Source organism: Trichosurus vulpecula, chromosome 2 (genome assembly GCF_011100635.1).
Source record: "Trichosurus vulpecula isolate mTriVul1 chromosome 2, mTriVul1.pri, whole genome shotgun sequence".
Classification (NCBI taxonomy): Eukaryota; Metazoa; Chordata; class Mammalia; order Diprotodontia; family Phalangeridae; genus Trichosurus; species Trichosurus vulpecula.
Genome location: NC_050574.1, coordinates 237,954,727 through 237,971,087, shown reverse-complemented (window position 1 = coordinate 237,971,087; position 16,361 = coordinate 237,954,727). Strand labels below are relative to the sequence as shown.

The following is a 16,361-nucleotide window of genomic DNA, read 5'->3' as shown; positions in this document are numbered from 1 at the left end:
AGGGTACTGAGTGAGGGAGTAGAAAAAATACTCATTTTTTGGCCAAACTATTACTTAAGTATTAATATGTGATTTTGATATTTAATATTTTTTTTTCTAAATTCTTTCTTTCATTGTCAACTTTTGCTCAATTTGGCAGGTTCTACTAATGTATTGGCACATGCACTTTATGGAATCACTCACGTAGTGACTGCAACATTACATATCATAATGGGTAAGAATTGCTTCATATTTTAGAAGGATATTTTATTTTATATAATATAAATGATAGTACTTCAGTATTTATCATTCAGTTGTTTCAGTCATTTCTGACTCTTTGTGACTCCATTTGAGATTTTCTTGACAAAAGACATGGCGTGGTTAGCCACCTTCTTCTCCAGCTCATTTTACAGATGAGAAAATAGAAGCAAACAGGATTAAGTGGGTTGCTCAAGGTCACACAGCTAGGAAGTGTCTGAGGCCAGATTTGAAGCCAAGAAGACGAGTCTTCATGACTTCAGGTCCCCACTCTATCCATTGCATCACCTAACTGCCCAGTACTTCAGTTATGAGAGCAAAAATTGTGAGACTTGAACACAATGTCTAAGACTCTCAAGAAAGATTTTTTGATTCTTAAAAAAGTCAAATAATAAAATTGTTAAACATCAAATTTTGGGCTATTATTTCAAGTTTTTCCTTCATAAGAGGGAGAATATTTGCTAAAAGCCATGAAAAGAATGGAATTGTTTTTAACTTTTATTTAGGATCAGAGAGATATATGTGTATACTTGTACATATATACACACACACACACACACACACACACACACACACACACACACACATGTATCTACATAAATACATTGGGGTTCAAGCTGAATTTATTTATGAAGTGAAAGGAAAGAGGATCTCAGACTAGTGGGGTTACATTGAACTCTTACCATAAAACTGAAAGGCATCATAACTCAGATAAGTGAAAACTAAATATACTACAAAATAAAGCCATTCTAGCCTTCTGCAGCCTCACCATCCATACCATGATCATCATTGAATCACAGGATTAGTAGATAAGTATTTTACCTTAGTCTCTGCCTCCTTTGCACTATGATAGAGAACCAAATGGAGATTTCATTAATTGGAAATATAACTGGAAAAGTCCATTCATTATGGTACAAAGGAGTTCAAGACAGCTGTTATATTGGATTAATTAAACATAGTGTTCCAGATTTATTATCTGCTTGTGGAATTTGCAATACTGCTTTTACTTTTGTATTTCCCTGTGCTGGTATTTCAGGGCATATGCAGCCAGTAGATGTCTGCACATTCAGTAGTACTGGCAAGTTTCTTCGCTTTGGATTCTCAGCTGTGTTTGGCTTTGGTGGAAGGACGTTGGCTTTGGCAGAAAAACATCGTTGGATGCCCCCTAATCAAAGGAAAGATTTTGCTGTGATTAAGACACTGGCAAGCCTCAAGTAAGCATTTTTCCTAGATCTCTAAAGTTCAATGTTTAGTATAGTGCAATATATGAGAAAGATGTTCACATCCCCAATCTATAATAAATCTTACTATCTTTTAGACCTGAGGACTGTGAAATATCATTTTTACCTGTAAAAGCCTTTCAGGACTTCCAGGAAGCCAGTAGGTATGGAACTCCATGTGTGTTTATGTGTGTAGGTATTATTTGGCTAGACTTGTGATTAGTATCAGGAAATTTCCTCAGCCATTGCAGTCACACCTGCCTGCAAGATTTAGTCACTGACAATTTCCTATGTTATATGAAAAGTTAAGTGACTTGCTTAAGGTCAAGATGTGTCACAATATTTGAACCTCTATCTTCCTGACAGAGCCTGACTGTGTCCAAAACATCAAGTCATGTTGAATCTAGGTCTTTCTGACTCTAAAGTCACATCTCTGCCCTTTGTGTCATGCTATACCTCCCTCTGCTACTTCCCTCCCTGAAGAAATGTGAGGAAAAGGCAGTTGTGGGCAGGTTTGACCCTGGTCCCAGTAACTCTTGGAAGTAACTTGGATTTTTCACTTTGTTTTATAAGAAACAACTTTTGAATGAGATGGGAGGAAGAAGTAGGGAGATGGCCCAGGAATGAATGGAGTGGTACCCACTTTCTATTCTTCCCCTCCTGCAAGGGGCTGGACTCGGGTTCTCATGGGATGGGTGTAGGGGATCAGTGGGGAGGGCCCTCTGCACTTTGGCCCTTTTCTCCTCACTAAACTATACTTTCTAAGAAGTTAATTTCACTGCCCTGCACCCCTGGAACAGTACATGTTGATAATTTACAATATTTCTGGGTTAAAGTTATTTTCACACACATACATATACACATATGCTCTAGGTAAACATAATTATCCAAAATGGTTTGCTTTAGAGGATTTAATCTTATAATCACGTACTTAGTACTGCTATATGTTTGACTCTGGGGATATACAAAGAAAAATTATATGGTATTTTTTTCTCAGGGTGTTTATAGGCTATCAGGGGCACAAATTAGGTTGGCAGGTAAATAACATTTCAACAGGAAGAGAGGTAATTTTTTTTTCTTTTTACAAAACAGGTTATTATTTAACATTTCTTTTGTACTTTTTGTTCTATAGTCATTTTCCCTCTAGCTCCACCATAAAGGTATAAACCGTAAAGCTGTAATAAATTATAAACTTAAGTATATATATATACATATATATGTATATGTATATATATATGTATATGTATATATATATATATGTATATGTATATATATGTGTATATACACACACACACACACACACACACACACACACACACACACACACACACACACACACACACACACACACACACACACACATACATATATATATGTTAGGGTTGATTGAAGAAAAGGAGAGATCCAGATAAAATGTTTGGGAGAACTTCATTTGGGAGAAGGCAGATGGAAGTAGAGATGAGCAGATTAATATGAACGATGTGAAGGTATAATTTAAAAGACATGAGAACTAATGACACATAGATGGTGAAGGAGAGGGAATGATCAATGATGATTGAGGCTTCAGGTCTAGGGTGCTAGTAGGATATCATTAACAGGAAGAGGGACTTGGGAAAGAAGAGCAGATTGGGGAGAAGATGGATATATTGGTTTTGGAAAGGTTGTATTTTAGGTGTTTATGTGCTATACAGGTAGAGATCTTCTGTAGATAGTTTGAAATATTGTGTTGGCTTTCATGGGAGAGAGAGGAGTAATATATTTAGATTTGAAAGTCATTTGAATAAATAAAGGACTGGCAGCAAATGGGTTCACTAAAAAAAAGGTAGAGGCAGAAGAAAAAAAAATGACACTCAAGAGTATGAGAAGACTGTAATTTACCAAAAGAGACTGAACAACATTCTTACATCACCTGGGTACCATCTTCTATATAATACTCTTCTATTTTTGAATGATGCTTGAACTCACCAAATATATCATCACCATACACTACAATTTGACTCTTATTGAATTGTTTATGCATTTTGACTTAAAAATAAATTAACTATTCTTAGAAAAAGATGTAGTATTTAGTTTCTTTTAGTCTTTTAGTTTATATTTGGTATATCCAATTTTTTTTCACAAAATGCATTTTTCTTTTTAGAAATGAACATAGAACAACAGAATCTGGTACGTTCCAAAATAGTCTCTGTGAAATTTAGAAAAGATATCGCCAATATATTGTTATAGTAAAGCAGTGAAGTAAATTATTTTTCATGACTTTTAGACTATAACGACCAGTGGCAGAAGATTCAGGGTCATTTCCTAAACATCAGCATCATGGCAATCCCTTGCTGTTCTTCAGTGGCACCAGGAGGTTTGGCTCCTAATACCAGGTCAGTAAAGATTTAAGAAAATTCAAATGATATTTATAAGTTCTGATGCCTTCCTCAAAGTCCATTGAATTTTCTCCCTAGAATACCTGCTATTATCCTTAATGGCTCATTACCTCATCATGGTGTGGGCTGTCTGGGCCTCCAATCTCAGAGATAATCACTATGTTTGATATCTGTAAAATGAGGACAACTGTTCAATGAGATTTTTTCCCCAAATCTGTGATCCCATAAGTGTGGGAAGCTATTGGGAAAGGATTTCCCTCTGTTGGTAGATTTGCACACTAAGTGTCAGAAAATAGATGAATGTGATAACTTTGGTTTAACAATTAATAACTTCAGCATAGTTGCAGGCTGCAAAAAGGCTATTAAAAATCAACAGCATTTTTGTACAGTAATAATAGAATCCAAAAGGCAATAATTGAAATTCAAAATAACCAAAAAATTCACAAACTACTCTCAATATTTGTACAAATCCAATTATAAAATTCTCCTTAGAGAAAGAAACAACTTAAATCGTGGGATATTCAATGCTTTAGCAAGGCCATGGCGATTTAATAAAAATGACAGAAAATTAGAGAAGTAATTTTCATTTTAATGCTATACCAATTAAACTATCAAAATGATACTTTACAAAATTTGATAAAATAACAACATTCATTTGGAGTAAAAAAAGATCTAGATATGAAAGGAAATAATGAAAAAAAGGTAAGAACGAAGAGAGAATAACACTTCCAAAACTCAAACTATAATATAAAACACCATTCATTAAAACCGTTTGGTATTGCTTAAAAAATAGAGAAATAGAACAACGAAAGACTAGACAAGAGAGAATCAGAAATGATGGAATTTAGTAATCCAGTGTTTGGTTAACCCCCAAACTAGATTACTTAGGAAAATATTCACTATTTGATAGGAACTGCCTGGAGAACTAGAAAGCAGTCTATCAGAAATTGTTTAGAGCAAATTCTTATACAAAATTCTACAATAAATTCAAAACGGATACATAGACTCAATATTAAAGATACTCTCAAAAATTAGAAAAGATGTAGTAGATCATAGACATTTTAGTGCTATGGCTACTTAACCAAATAAGGGTAATGGCAATAAGAAAAGATTTTTTAAAATGTATGAAATTTAAAAGGATTTGCACAAACAAGACTAATAAATATAGGCTAACAAGGGAAGTAGTCAACAGGGAACAACTCTTTGTACTAATTTTCTTGGATAAGGGTTTGGCATCCAAAATACATAGTCAACTAACTAAATATATAAGACTAAAAATCATTCCACAATAGATGAATGGTCAAAGATATAAACAAATAGTTCTCAAAACCATTGCAAATTCTCAATGAACATATGGAAGAAAATTCCACATAACTAACAATAAATAAGAAAAATTCAAATCACAACATGCATAAGGTTTTGCCTCACTCAACAAATTGGCAAAGAAGACAGAAGATTAAAAGTAGTCTATGTTGGAGGGTTATATAAAGAGAACCACACTAATGGATTGTTGGTAGAGGTATGAATTAGTATAACCATTCTGGAGAGCAATTTGGAATTGTGCCAATAATGTGGCTACAATGTCCATAATTTGACTTGAAGATTCTACTGATAGGCAAGGAGGTAACCGATAAAAAGAAAGTTTCCATAAACCCCAAAATATTTACATCATCGCTTTTTGTATTAGCAAAGTACTAGACACAAAACAGATGCCAATCAATTGGGGAATGGCTAAATTGTGATACATCAATTTAATCCAAAAGTACTTGTGCTATCAGAAATGATGATTATGATGAACACAGAGAAGCATGGAAAGACTTACAAGAACTGGTACAAAGTACAGTAAATAGAGCCAAGGAAGCAACGTGCACCGCGCATGACTCTAGCAACATAAATAGAAGGAGCAACCACAAAACAATTAAAAATTAATGTTGTGAAATTATAGAGAACAAGCGCGGCCCCAAAAAAGAGATGTGAGAAAACACTTCCTTAGCAGAGGTGGGCTATCCGTAGACATGGGATATTCTACATATTGTGAGAGTGTTTAAAAGGCATTGATAAGTTTTTCCGGCTTTTACTCCCCCACCTTTGTCTGTTTTATCTTGTATTTTTAAAATACGATGCTTTGTGACATGAGATGACTCTCCTAGATTGATAGGGAGGGTAATTTAGGCAATGTAAAAACAAAATATATCAGTAAAGTGTATTTAGAGATAACTTTTGTCAGCATATACTAAAAATCATTTGTTCTCTTTTAAAGTAAAGCCTAAAACTACACAGGACATGAAATTAAAATAGATTAAATGGAGGGAGTGTGGTGTGGTAAAAGTACAGATCTTAGATTCATAAAATTGGGCTTCTATTCCCAGAGCCTCCTCCAACTAGTTTGGTGACCTTGGACAAGCTATGTGATAAGCTATCAATTTCTTCTTTTGTAAATTGAGGGGGATAGACTAGATAATCTCCAAATTCTTATAAAGTTCTATAATTCTATGACCTTTTACATTAAAGAGGTTTTATCTCCCTGTTGACAACTTCCAAACGTTTTTCATTGAAAGAGAATTATAATCATTTAAGGGAACATAAATAATATTTAATATCTAATCAAAAACTCTTCCCATTAGGTATTCTCCCAAGCTGTTTGATGCCTCTGCACATAAATACATATTTAAGTCACAAAGACTTAAGTATTTACATATTTTGAATTTAATGAGTAATTAATTTTTTTTTTACTCAGGACTATGACATTCAAACTTGACCAAAAAGTTTAAAAATATCAAATGGATGTGGATGTCAAAAGCCCCCTACCTTTTAATGCCAACCACAGTAATACCCTCTGGATACCTTAAATTAAAATGTTGAGGATGCCCTTTCCCATCTGAACCCAAAGCTCCTATAGGATTGGGTGGTTTTCTTTATTGAGCTACACTGAGCTGCTGTTGAGTTAAACACAGTCATAACTCCAAAGTTACCCGTTCCCATTCCCCCCCCCCCTTTTGTTTACAAGCACGGAACTCCCCTGACCTCTCTACCTACTTGGGAGATTCTGAGTGTCTGACTAAGAAATACTCATTGTGATTAGTGTTTTTCCCCATTGTCCCATTAATTGTGGATTTCTAGTAATTATGTCATGACAGTTGAGCAGAATGTATTGATTTCCTTTTCATGGAGCCTTTTAGTAAAAGACGTTTTTGAAGAAAAAAGTTAATTCATAAGCAGAATTGATTAGAAGTGGTCCATCAGTAGTTTTAAAATGTCTCTGCAAAGTATTAAGAAAAATACAGAATAATGTAGTACTGTTAAATTGATTTTCCTCAAACCTGTTAATAAATGCCTTGTTTATATGAAAGAAACTATATAGATTTATATGAAAGGAACTATATAGATTCCTTTTTTTGCACTAGAATTCTGAACTAGATACTAAATTAGATTTCTTAAAGTAAAACAAGAATATTTAATTTACAGATTAAATAATGGAAGTATGGCTCTTGCTATTGCACGAAACACTTCTCGACCAGAGTTTGTAAAACAACTGAAAAGATATGCCAGTTTAAAAAACCAGGTATAGTAAATCCTTCTTGGTTATCCTATAAAAAACCTGTTAATCATGGAGGGAACTCTGCTGCCAATACTCACATAGATGTCCTTCCTTAAGAAGGCTTAGTTTCTTGTCTGAATATATTAGCTCCTTCTTATCTGAGTTTGGAAATCACTAATCAGTCTAATAGAGATTAGCCTCCTTTGGACCATCTGCTATAGCTCAGTCCTGTGTAATTTCCATTAGATCTCAAAAGGGAATATAAATCTACCAAACCCAGGAAAAGCAAAGAATTGTTTTACTGAAGTATGGAGGAAATTGAGATTAACAGCATGCCCTCATGTATAGATGCCACCCTTTGGAAAGAAAAGAAATCTTTTTCAAATCAAATGTTCTTTGGAAGAGAACATGATGAAATTCAAAATTTTGTTGTTGATATTATGGCAACAGATTTTCTTTCATATTGTGCCCTTCAGATTTCTCAGATATTCTTGTGGAAATGAGCATACATTCAGCAGTTAGCAGAAATGTACTGATCCAAAATTCACAGCATTTCAAATGTAAACATTATTTATTCTGACATTTGGAACTAGAATAAATTTTAATTTTTTCACCATTCAAAGGATTCATTATAATCTTTAAGAGCCAAAGTTGGGAATCTAAATCATATCCTTCATGAAACCCATATGATGCAATGGCTAAAAGACTGAGCTACAAATAGGAAGAAATCTGTAAATTTCTAAATCTTTTTTCAATCTCAGCTATAGAGACACCAGGTTTTCCTAACCTCAAATTCAGCATGATTTTAACTGTGCTATGCTCCTTCTGTGCAGTGTCCATGGTATTCTGCTCAGGAATGTAGAGTTTGTATGACAGATTAGAAAATTTCCCTTCAATCTCCATAAACATTAGACTCTAAAGGGAAGGCAAGATATACAAATATAGATGTAAGACAAAATGTTCTATTATTACAAAGTAATATGACTGAGTTTTTTTCTATTTATTTTAAGCAAACACACCCAAACTTAAGCCATCTAAACATATGCTAGCCCTCAAAGTACTCAAGTTGAGGAATCAAACATTTATTCCAAACCTGCTGCCATTACTAAAAAAAACATTTTTGAAGTGACCACTTTAGAATTGCCTGGAGAGCCAGTTTATAACTCACACAAAAATAAAGATAAACTTAATACTTTTTATCCACTCCTTCAAACAAAGAGAGAGAATTCCAGGCATGGGGAACAGTGAGTACAAAGGCCGAGAGATGGGAGAGTGTCATGTGTGAGGAACAGCAATTAGCCCAGTATGGATGGACCATAGAGAGTTTGGAAAAGAGTATTGTGTAAGAAGATTAGAAAGATAGGAAGGGGCTAGGCTGTGAATGCCAAACAAAGACATTTATATTTGATTCCAGAGGTAATAGGGAGCCAGTGGAGTAGACTGGGGAGGTAGAGGGAGTGACATGGCCAGGATGACACCTTAGTAAAATTGCTTTGGTAGTTGTGTGGGCGATAGATCACAGGAGGGAGACACTTGAGATAGGGGTGGGAAATGAAAAACTATTGCAGTAGTCCAGAAGAGACATGATAAAGGTCTGAACTAATGTGGTGGCATTGTGAGTGGAGAGAAAGAGATATATGCACTGAATGAATGAAAAAAAAAACATTAAGTAGTTACTATGTGCCAAAGGCTATTCTAAGCACTAGGTTTGAATAACTATAGATATAGATATGTGTAATGTATGTGTATATATGTATATATACACACACATAACAAGCATATATACATATATATACACATATATTCATATATATATATATTTAAGAGACAGTACTTGCACTTAAGAAGCTTGCATTCTAATATGGGGAAAGGTTTGGTCAGGAGAGATTATAAAACAAGGGAGCAAGGGATTCAGTGGTGAAGGATGAGGTATAGTTGAAATGGTTTACTAAGGCATAGAAATTAGGTAGGAGAGTATAGTCAGAGCAGAGAAGCTTGAGATAGTATAAAGGAGTAGAAGGTTTGGAGTTCATGACAACAAAAAGGTTTAAGAATAATATGGAGAGTCTGAATGACAAAAAGATTAAAATCAGATGAAGGGACTTCCAGGTCAAATCACCAACAAGTTGGAGGATTAGTCATTTTCTCTGATCCCCGCAACCATTCAAACCTCTCCAAAACAAATTATGCTTCTAAGATAAAGCTACTTCAGCTGTCTTCATGGTCGAGGACACCCAGAATCCAAAAGAAGGTTAAAAAACCAAAACCAAAACTAAAAAATGTGTAATGGCACCTGCCCTAAGTTTACTCAGCACTTCCTCCCCCTCTGCTTACCACTGTATTGGCAATGAGGCTAAACTAGTTAAGCAAAGTCCAAGGACCGAAAACACAAGCTTGCAACAAAACCCAACTCCACATGCCAGTCTGCCCTCTATCTTTCTGGTGCTTTGGATATCCCAGTTCCAAATGTTCTTGGGATCATGACATAAAACCAGTGCTGTGGTGGCAGCATTCTGTGCCACAAAAGAGCTCTGCAGAAGAATGAAGGAACAAAGGGAAAGGAGAAGGACATATGCCTGGGCTTGAAATTGAGCTTGATTCTCCTACATCCAAACCCCCTCCTCCTGTGCTCTTGAGGACCAAAACTATAGGAATCAACTTGGTAGTATTAGTTTGGCAGCTCTCTGAACTGCTGGGGCTGGGCCAGAGGACTAAGGAACCAAGGGCACCAGAACAAGATGCTAAGTGTGAGGAGCATATGTGGCACTCCAACAAGTCTGAGGGGAAAGACCTCAGCATCCAGCTACAGACAGTTCTGTCTCTCCCTCTGCCTCACCCCTCCCCAAGTCATCTGGGGCAGAGAACTGGTCTGGTGAACCATGAATTTGCTCATTGTGGGAGGAGGATGAGACACTTTGAGATCCAACATCTACGAAAACCACCATCAGAGGGAACAGAGTCAGAGAGCAATAGGGCAAATAAGCAGTGGGATAAAACATGTTACTAAAGAACTCAAGAAGAAGAAAACTCAAAGATATTGAACATTAGAAGATAAATCAACAGGGAAATCTCTAACAGCAGAAGAAAAGACGATCTCCACGTCTAGTCAATGAGTTCAGTCATCTGTGATAAAATACTGTAAAACAAAGTAACATGGTCTAACACTTTGATGAGACCCTGAGGACCCTGTGGAATTCTTGGAGAACATGAAACTGCAACACATTGTTCCTGAGTCATTTAAAGGAGAAATGACAATTATGCACATCAAAAAAAAAAATAGTACGACAGAAAACCTTGAATCTGTGATGACAAGTCTCAACAAAGAAACAAAAGAAAGAACAATAGATTGGGAATGCAAAGACATTGGAGTGAAGGTAAGTCTAGAAGAAGAAAAGCAAAAATCCCAATAACATTAAAAGAATATATGTTCACCATTGAAGCAAAATATACTGATCTTGAAGACGGGATGTGTAGAGACAACCCAAGGTTCAGAGGTCTCCCAGAAGAACGTGACAAGAGAAAAAATCCTGAACACCATAATTTGAGAAATAATATAAGAGAACTACCCAAAGCTTCTGAACACAGAAAATGAAATACAATTAAAAGAAAACAAACAGACCAAAAACTAAAGATTAGTGATTAAATTTAACAGTTCAATGCAGAAACAAGTTCTTCAAGTAATCAGAAGAAAGACCTCCAAATACAAAGGAAAAAGATATTCAGAAAAAACAGAAGACTATTCTGTACCCACCAGAAAACAGGATGGAATGGAATAATGTGTTCCAAAAAACAGTGGAACTCAAGATGCAGCCCAGGGTGACTTACTCTGCAAATCTGAGTTTACCATAAATAAACAAAATGGACATTAAATAATAAAGAGGAATTCCAGACATTGGAAAGAAAACCAGTCCTGAAGACATAATTTACTTCTCAAACACCCCAGACAACAGAAATGGAGAAAGGGTGAATGAATACAGGAGCTAAGAACCGCAGCAGCAACAGTGACAACTGAGACCAGCTAAGAGACTTTTTAAAAAAATGTAGACAGGGAGATAGGGATGAAGGCGGAAGTCTGGTAGAGATAATAGTGAAGAGGCGGGCCTGGGGCATTATGGCTAACTTCGGAACATCCTGCCTACAGATGAAACAGTATTTTTTTGGTGGGGGTACTACATTACAAAATAAGAGGGTGCATGAAAGGGAGGAGGGGAGTGTGTAATGTGTCTGGGGCAAATTGAAGGCTAGCAAAGAGAAGATGACCTTTGTGGTCTTTCAGAAAGAGAAGAGCCTTCAGGAGAGTAGTTGAGGAGGGAGGGGGAAAGATTGACGTCACCTGTGGAAAGGAAAGAAGCCTTGCTTTGGTGGATGGAGGAAGTTCCACGGATGCATACCTACCCCTGTGAGTAAAGAGAGATGTTCTGTGAAGGGAGATGGAGACCTTGTGCTGGGTGTGGTCTGAGGGATTTGATGCTTGAAAAGAACACTCATCCTTCCTCAGGTCTTGATGGGGTTGGAACTCCTGGAAGCCACTGGCACCTGAAGGAGTAGGAGGGCATGGACCCTGGGGGGAAATGGGGCAAAAGAGGTAAGTAGAGAAAGAGTATAGATCAGTAGCAGGTGACATAATCAGGAATGAAGTGAGGGGATGGTCCTACCATGAGGCACTGTACTCTTTCACCTTTAGGAACTGGCATTGTTCTTGGAATAAGGCAAAATGAAAAAGTAGAATCTCCGAGGCAAGCTATAAGGTACCCCAAGACAAGGGCAGTGCCAGAAACTGCCTAGAGGTAAAACAGAGGCCAGAAGAGATACCTCAGAAGTGTTGAGGAATACAGAAAACAGAAATAATTAACAATCTTTCTAGACAATAACATAATAAAAATATTATTTTTTTTCAGGGACCATAAACAAACTACAAAGGCCCAAATGGAGATTTAACAATGAAATCCTAAATGATGAGTGGGTCAAAAATCATTGGAACAACAGTCATCTGAAAAAAAATTACAATAGTGAAACAATATAACAAAATCTCTTGGATGCAGCTAAAGCAATGCTCAAGGGAAAAATCATGTCCCTACAAACATACATTAGCAAAAGACAAAAAGAGGAATAATGAACTGAGTATGCATTTAAAAATTAGAAAGCCAACAAATAGACCTAAAGTAAGCACAGAAGAGAAAATATCAATTAGAGGAGAAATAGATACATTGGATATAAAACCCCATAAAAAACCAAAAGCTGATTCTTTGAAAATAATAAAATTGATAAACTTTTAGCTAATATGATAAAAAGATGACAGAAATACCAATAAGATGGCAAATGAGCAAGTTGAAATCACAAAAAACCCAAAATGAAAAGGTTATTTAGAGCATATCATGCACAAAAGAAATAGTAAAATATCTTCAGAAATACAAAATAAAGTGTCCAAAGACCATATAGAGATCTTAAATAACTCAATCTCAGAAAAAGAAATAGATTTACCTGTAAAAGGAGAAAACAAACCAAAAGCAAACTTCTGGTCCTGATAGATTTATTAGGAGTATTTTATTAAACTTTTGTAAAACAGTTAATACCGATACTTCACAATTTTTCTCAAAAATTAAGAAAACACCTTCAAAATCCTTTTACCAAATATAGACAATTCTTGCTTTAGAGAGAGAGAGAGAGAGAGAGAGAGAGAGAGAGAGAGAGAGAGAGCGCGTGCAGTGAAGTTAACATGGTTTTGTTTTTTTTGGAAAGTGGCTTTCTTTCAGAATTCTTTATACAAAGTCTAATTTGTATAATGAAAATTTATGTAAGGCAAGAACTGTCTGTTAGTATAGTCCTAATATCTAGACTAGGGAAAGATAAAACATAGAAGGAAAACAAACCAGTATCATTAATGAATATCAACTCAAAAATTTTAAACAAAATCCTGTTAAACACACTACAGCAATGACCCAGGAAATTCATTATGACTGAGATGTATACCAAGGATGCAAGAATGGTTCAACATTAGGAAAATCATCACCTTAAATAATCATATTTAAAACCAAAACATCCTAAACCACATGATCTTCTCAATAGATGCAGGAAAAGCCTTTAATAAAGCACAGCACTCATTTATACTTTAAAACTTTGCAAAGTATAGGCATATGGGGACCTTTTAATATAATAAAAAAAGCATCTTTGTAAAACCAAAAACAAGGATCCTGTGCAATGGATACATTAGAACATTTTCCAATAAATATGGGAGTGAAGCAATGATGCCCACTCTCCCCACTATTATTTGATAATAATTTTGGAAACCCTAGTAATAAGGCAGGAGAAAGAAATCAAAGGTATAAAGATAGATAAGGAAGAGATAAAACCATCCTTATTTGCTGATGATATGATGATATACTTGGAAAACCCTAGAAAATCATCAAAGATATTAACTGAAACAAAACTTCAGCAGAGTTTTAGACAAAATAAACAGGAGTTAATAGCATTTCTACATAATGATAACAAAACTTGAGAAACACAAATATAGAGGGGAATACAATTCCAAATAACTACAATATGTATAAAATATCTGAGGATCAATGTAAGCACACAAAATGCTTGAATAGATTTAATTACAAAATGTATCTTAAATAAATAAAGAACAGCTTAAATATCTGGAAGGACTAGGCTATGCCAAATAATAAAAGCGACAGTGCTACCAAAATCAATTTATATTTTTAATGCTATACCAAAAAATCAAGGGGATACTTAGAAAACTTGATAAAATAGTAACAAAATTCATTTGGAAAAAGCAAAAGACCTAGAATATCAAGGAAAATGATAAAAAGAAATAGGAATGAAGGGGGAATAACACTTTCAGATGTCAAATTGTATTATAAAGCAGCAATCATCAAAAACATTTGGTATTGATTAAAAAGTAGATCACTGAATTAACTAGACAAAGGAGAATCAGAAACCATGGAACTCAATAACTCAGTTTTTGACAAAATAGAAAACAGAAATTACCAAGGAAAAATATTATTTAATAAAAATTGTTAGGAAAAATACAAAGCAATCTGGCAGAAATTAAACTTGACCAACACCTTGTTCTACATTCCATGATACATTCTTAAAGGAGTATATGATCTTAATATTAAAAATCATACTATGAAAAAAATTAGAAGAGAGACAGAACATATACCTCTCACAGCCAGGGGTAAGAGATGTATTCTTAACAAAATAAGACATAGAATAAAAGGTAACTTTGATTACAAAAAATTAAAAAGCTTCTGTAATGACAAAATTTATGCACCTAGGCTAAGAAAGGAAGTGGTCAAATAGAAAAAAAAGACAAAAAAACCTTTGTATCACATTTCTCTTAAAAGGGTTTGGTATCTGACATATTGAAAAAATTTGGAAATATAGAAGACTAATACCCATTCCCCAATAGATAATTGGTCAAAGGATTTCAATAAACAGTTCTCAAAAGAATTGCCAAATATTTATAACCACTTGAAGAATGCTTCCAATCTCTAATTATAAGAGAAATTTAAATCAAAAGAACCTTGAGGTTTTACCTCACATACCACAAATTTGCAATTATGACAAAAAATCGCAGTGCTCAATGTTGGAGAGGATATGGAATGGTAGGTACACCAATATATTTTTGGTGGAGCTGTGAAGTAGTCCAAACATTGTGGAAAGCAATTTGGAATTATGCAAATAAAGTCATTAAAATGTCGATTTGAACCTTTGAACCAGAGATTCTAACTGTGCTTATGAGGGGAAGAACTAGAAGATACTGGAGACAACTATCAAGATGTAAGAAACAGAAGACATCAATAAAAACTTATTATAACTTATAAAAAAACAGATGAAGGAATTTCAGAGTTTTTGAACATAAGAACACTAGTGGGTGATTTAATTACATAAATGTCATTACTTTAAAGTAGTTTTACAATATCATTAATAACATTTTATAGATGAAGAGAAACACTCAGGTTAAATTGCTTATTCAAACAATTTATGGTGAATAAATAGAAGACCTGGGACTCAAACACAGGTCTTCTTACTCCAAGTCCAGAACTCTAGTCTACTATGTGTTGCTGGACCCTACCTTCAAGGAACTTGCAGTCTGGCAAGAGGAGTCAGAGAAAAATACAATACAAATAACAGTAGTATTTTAATCTTTTTACTTCCTCATGGAAGTATTGTTGCTTCTTTACCACAATTGCTTCATATATATATGTGTGTGTGTGTGTGTGTATCCATATCTATATATATCTATATGTATCTACACACACATACATATATACATATACACACATACATATATAATATGTCTGTGTGTATGTGTATATATGCACACATACATATAAGGACTCCCATATGTGTATGTATGGATATGTATATGTTCATATATGTATAGGTGTGTATGTATATATACAATGTATATACATATAATATATGTAATATACATATATACACAAATACAGAGAGAGATATTACAGACTAATCTTGTGTGTATGTATCCAGACCTGTGATTTCATCTGTATAGGGACCTCCCATTATAGAAATTCCCTTCAGTAATGTAGATACAACTTCTCTGTAATTTATCCTGTGAGAGGTTGCTTGTGATCATAGCTTGTATATGCCAAAAGGCAGGTCTTGAGACCAGGATACAAATGCATAAACATATTTGTACAGGCGAATGTATTACGTATCTAATATATTTAACATATTGACAAACAAATGTATGTGTAGAAGTACCTGTCAACGAGGCAAATTTACAATTTGCTATATACACTGGACACTCAAACATTGATGCTGATTGATAGAAATCTCTATAGTTGATCTGAATAGAAAATACATCTTCACATTGCAGAATCAGAAAAAGTTTTTTTTTAACATTTGATCATTCAAACTGTAATGTTCTGTGTTGGTTTTCTTACTAGTTATTGCAAAGCAAATTTATTTTTTCTGTAGCACCATAGATGAAGCTTCAGCAGTAAATAATGGTAGGAGAAC

The 16,361-nt window shown here is 34.7% G+C and overlaps 1 protein-coding gene across 2 annotated transcripts in view; it reads left to right on the top strand.

Moving 5' to 3' along the window:
- Positions 1-16,361, top strand: part of CERKL (ceramide kinase like) — a 164,721-nt gene that overhangs the window by 145,376 nt on the left and 2,984 nt on the right. For both annotated transcript variants that reach the window (XM_036743446.1, XM_036743447.1), the window contains exons 6-11: positions 140-214; positions 1,274-1,451; positions 1,556-1,621; positions 3,598-3,623; positions 3,721-3,829; positions 7,298-7,394. In XM_036743446.1, coding sequence (XP_036599341.1) covers positions 140-214; positions 1,274-1,451; positions 1,556-1,621; positions 3,598-3,623; positions 3,721-3,829; positions 7,298-7,394 — 551 coding nt within the window. The remainder of the gene's footprint in view (positions 1-139; positions 215-1,273; positions 1,452-1,555; positions 1,622-3,597; positions 3,624-3,720; positions 3,830-7,297; positions 7,395-16,361) is intronic.